Source organism: Macrobrachium rosenbergii, chromosome 20, assembly GCF_040412425.1.
Source record: "Macrobrachium rosenbergii isolate ZJJX-2024 chromosome 20, ASM4041242v1, whole genome shotgun sequence".
NCBI classification, from domain to species: Eukaryota; Metazoa; Arthropoda; class Malacostraca; order Decapoda; family Palaemonidae; genus Macrobrachium; species Macrobrachium rosenbergii.
The window spans coordinates 11,062,501-11,067,500 of record NC_089760.1 but is presented as its reverse complement, the minus strand read 5'-3'; the positions used below and the strand labels follow the sequence as shown (position 1 = coordinate 11,067,500).

Here is a 5,000-nt window from a genome sequence, read left to right as displayed (position 1 = left end):
GTATGTAAAACTTTTGTGTGGGGTTTGTCTCTGTGTATTTTGTTGTTCGTAGATTTAGCACTTAACTAGTAGCGGTAGTAATTAAGATCAAGTCCTGTCGATTGATGCGCTGCAGGGTTGCGAGAACTCTCTATTCAGTACTTAGTGATGTGGCAAGTTTTTTTGTCACATTTCTTTAGATGTTACCAGGCACTTCGCAACATTCTTTGCATACTATTTTTCTGTGTTCATTGTCCACAGTGATTATAATCATTGTTAATAATATTTGCTATTGCTATTATTCTATATTTCTAAAGTGTCATACTTTTCATAAATAACGAAGAAAAATTTTCAACCAATCGAATTTATTTTTTTATTTATAAATGTTAGCAGCCGATAGTTTTTCTTACATCTTTCTCTTTCTTGATATAATTTTAATCTTCCTGTTATCATATTTCTATCTTATAACACCTATTTTCCTTCTTATGCATTTTGCAATTTGCAAACACCAAGTAATGCTTTGGAACCTAGTTCTTCATATTATTCACCAAACGTGTCAACTTTTTTTAAACCGCATTTTTCCGTATAATTCCGTTATTATATTCTTAAATAAAAGGAAAGATCATGGAACAGAGTGAAAAGCATATGTATCATCATATATAAGATTCATTTTATTGATTAAACCGTTATCTGACATTACTCCTTATCTAACACAAGATTGGTAAAGATAGCGATATGTACCCCAAGGCAGACATCTGCTCTTTTTTTTTTATTACTCCGAATAAAATGTAAATAATTTCAGTTCCTTTACTGAAATCGAGGCTTAAGAAAAGTGATGTCACTCTGTGTGAAACCAGTAAAAATATTAGCACAGATATTCACAAACAGCAAATGCACACAAACAGACATAAACAATGTGTGCTGGCAACTCCGTTCAACTCTGCGACTTGAGTTAAATATAGCTAGAAACAGGTGTTTTTTCAAGAATACTAGAGTGCTTGGTCACAAATTTAGAAGCGTACTTCACGGCAACAGAAGATTATATTAGGTGCCAGTCCTTCTGATGACACCTGTGTGTATGCTGATATATATATATATATATATATATATATATATATATATATATATATATATATATATATATATATATATATATATATATATATATATATATATATATATATATATATATATATATATATATATATATATATATATATATATATATATATATATGTGTGTGTGTGTGTACACATATATACATATATATGTATAGATATATATATATATATATATATATATATATATATATATATATATATATATATATATATATATATATATATATATATATATATATATATATATATATATATAATTATAAGAGAAATTACGCCGTGTGTTTAGCATAAGAGAAATTACGCCGCTGTGTTGTAAATGTATCTCATAACTGAAGGTAATTAGAGAAACGTGGATTAATTTTTCCCCGTGGCTTTTAACAATGTAAATGTAATTACTTTTATCAACAATAGTTGTAATAACGAGATGCGAATTTGTAATGCAATTAAATTTTGTATCTATTAAGCCAGCTTATACAATTAATTGGTGCATTTAATTACAAAGTGACAGCGATTTTCCATTAGGTGTAGAAAATCCAATTGTTACTGTACTTTTTATCTTTCGTGCACTGAATAATGATTAGATATTAAACGTTGCGAATATTATTATCTTTTATTCCAGATTATATAGTGGTAATAATCTTGAATTTAAGACCTATATCCATCATGTTGCACAATAAAAAAAATATTTCTAAGTTCTCAAGGAGTATTGTACTCCATATTATACCTTGTTTCCGTTATAAAAAAATAAATACTTGTAAGACGAATTAGAATAGCAATTCATCATAAACACTATGTATGTATATATATATATATATATATATATATATATATATATATATATATATATATATATATATATATATATATATATATATATATATATATAAATTTTATGTATATATATGATATATATATATATATATATATATATATATATATATATATATATATATATGTATATATATATATATATATATATATACCTTCTCTTTTTTTTTTTTAGAAAACGAAAATAGGCCATTCCGGCCATCGAAATTCCGTTATATATAAATTGTGCCGTGCTAATTAAAGATGCTTTTTGAAGGTCAGAAGAAATATCATTTATTAATGACACAAGGAAAATACTTTGTTAAATGGTTATAAATTGTAAACAAGAGGCATCTGAAAATCTCAAAATTGGGTACTTTCGAGAATGATGAACATATCTGGTTTTGAATAGACTGCTAAGTGGCATTTTTGTCTGATTTACAGGTATTCAGCACGTTTTCATACTATTTTTATTGTTACTCCTTCTGATGATTTTCATTCTTCTCTTCTATTGCATCGAGGTCATGGCCGGATGCGTTGTCGCTTGTCAATTTTACCTCTTCATTTTTCTCTGTGTCATTTGGAGTCTCGCAACGATCATGATTGATTCCTAAGGGTACAGAAAAATTACAATTAAATTCTTCCTCTTTCTCAGTATATTCATTACTGCTTCCAATGTACATCGGCCTAGCTTTCTGTATATTTCTTTATGTCCACAAAATGTCTCCGTCTGTTAGTTTCTGAGGTGACTTACCATGTACGCTACACAAACCTTCCCGCACACACACACACACACACACACACACACACTAATGCACATAGACATGATCGTTCATAACACAACGTGCCCGTTCTGATCTATTCCAGCCTTGGATACAAATCCAGCTTCTCTTTTGTAGAGAGTCCCTTATAAGTATAGTTAGGCGAACGGTCAGATGTAAATTTTTTACACACGTTGTTTAGCCAACATAGCAATTTATACTTCGTCGAGACAATCATAGAAAGTGTATTTGGATACCGTTATTCGAGCTATCACGGTCCAATCATATGTCAACCTGATTTCAGTTGAAGTTATGGCTGGGTGATATTCAAACAATGAGAATTAATTTAATTGTGGCACTTACACAAATCCCTGGAGAAAAATAGGAGGCCTTTATATATCCTTCATCAAATGATGGAAGCGTTTTTGAGACGACATTCAATTCCAAAAGAACTTGATTAACTGATATAGTTATAAGAATTTATGAAATCTCAGAAAGTTTGGTCTCTATTTCTGTTTAGTGGCTTCATTAGCTCGCAAGAAATTCTAACCATTACCGAAGCAAGGGAGTGGTAAATGTGTTCTTGGAATGAAATATCAAATTTTCGTTCTTGCCGAACTTCGGTCTTTCTCATAGTCAAGACTTTCGTTATTATATATAGAAGTAAATAACATTCTTACCTTTATTTGGCATTTTGCTGCACTTGTATATGGTACAGTTGACGGTGGTGTACAAAGCAGTATAGACGGAGAGAACTCCTCCCATAATAATAAATGTTAATGATCCACCAACTTTTTCGATTAAAATTCCTCCCAGTAATGCTCCGCTAGCTCTTCCTGTAAAAGGAATTTATCATTATGCTACCAGTAAAACTACCACAAATGTTATTAGTTCTAATAGTAATGATAACAACACTCTTCCTAAATTTTACAGATTCGGGTACAGTGCTTAACTTGACTACTTATTTTAATTCAATTTTTTTTATTATTATTTCTTCTAGCCTGGACTAGGCAATGCCAATAAGTTGCCCTTCCATTGTCCTTGAATTAAAAGTAAAAACCAGTTTTTATGAGAGGATTAGTTTTCATATAATGTTTCACATCAGAAAAAAGATCATTTATTAAAAGGTGAAAATAAAAGTTTTCATTGGAGGGTATATTTGTTTAAGAGTCTCATTAGCACAAATATGCTAATCCAAGGCTAAATGCTTTTTGGAAGAACGATTTCTTAGAAATATATTAATCTACCTTGAAAAGGCTATGCGATCCAAGATTTCCTTTAAAGTTTTATAACAATAACCGATTTGAAACGGCAGTTTCTAGGTGAAATGTTATAAACCATAACTGATAAAAATTATAAATTTGAAAGACCGAAGTATTAGTGATAATTCTAAAGATAGTTTCATGACCGAATAAATCAAGGTCGTGACAGATGTTAGGAAAAGAGACTATGTCAGAGAAAAAACTTATGAAAAACAATCTAATATGAGAAGTATTCTTGATACACAGATTTATTAAAACAATACTATTCTACAAAATTATTGGCCATGCGGAACAATAACTTTAAAGAATAAAGGAATAAAAAATAAATAAAGGAATAAAAAATAAAAAAGATATTTAAAAACATTAGATAACCTATGGAATAATCCAACCTGTAGCACAATGGTAAAATAAAGGTTGAAAATATGGAGTATTGGATAAAGGTTGGGCTACAGTACCAAAATTATTAGTCAGTTGTAAGGTATACCAGAGAACAAAATCATTCACCAAGCGTGAAACATCCAGATGCGACGCTTTGCATGGTCGCCTGCGCGCCTTCGGGGGCAAGAACGTAGCTGTACGTGATCATATTCGCGAAGAAAACGCCCACGGCGACACCGTGCGTCAGATGAACGGGCAAAAACACCCAAGGGTTTGATATGACACCATACATCAGTAGTTTAGCGCTCGCCACAGCCATTGATAGTGAGAAAGTATGCACATTGGTTAGTTTTTTTATGATGTACCCTGAAAGAAAAGAAAATGATCGTGTTTGCACTGCTAAGATGATAAAACCTAAATATATTACCATTAATACAGAAATACCAACGAAATTATATGCAAAAAAAAAAAAAAAAAAATAAGGTGAGGACAATTAAAGTAATATTTTGTGTACATGCAAGCGGACATTATTCACAGTTCGTTTTTCGCAGTTAAACTGATACCCGTTTTCAACTCTCTAGGAAAAAATGTTTTTCTTTCAGTTTGAATAGCCAGGAGCTGCGATTTGTTCAAAACAGTAAATTCTAAAGGAACTCAAGACTAAACACTTTACCGTGATGTCAGACATAGAG

General features: G+C 30.4%; 2 protein-coding genes across 2 annotated transcripts in view; one reads left to right on the top strand and one right to left on the bottom strand.

The window, feature by feature from the left end:
• LOC136849044 (major facilitator superfamily domain-containing protein 6-like) overlaps nucleotides 1-5,000 on the top strand; it is a 725,072-nt gene that overhangs the window by 700,001 nt on the left and 20,071 nt on the right. The gene's annotated exons all lie outside the window — the stretch shown is intronic.
• Nucleotides 2,092-5,000, bottom strand: part of LOC136849046 (major facilitator superfamily domain-containing protein 6-like) — a 14,034-nt gene continuing 11,125 nt past the window's right edge. The window contains exons 5-7 of the mRNA XM_067121939.1: nucleotides 4,435-4,674; nucleotides 3,349-3,504; nucleotides 2,092-2,517 (exon numbers count right to left, since the gene is read on the bottom strand). Coding sequence (XP_066978040.1) covers nucleotides 2,384-2,517; nucleotides 3,349-3,504; nucleotides 4,435-4,674 — 530 coding nt within the window. The 3' untranslated portion in view covers nucleotides 2,092-2,383. The remainder of the gene's footprint in view (nucleotides 2,518-3,348; nucleotides 3,505-4,434; nucleotides 4,675-5,000) is intronic.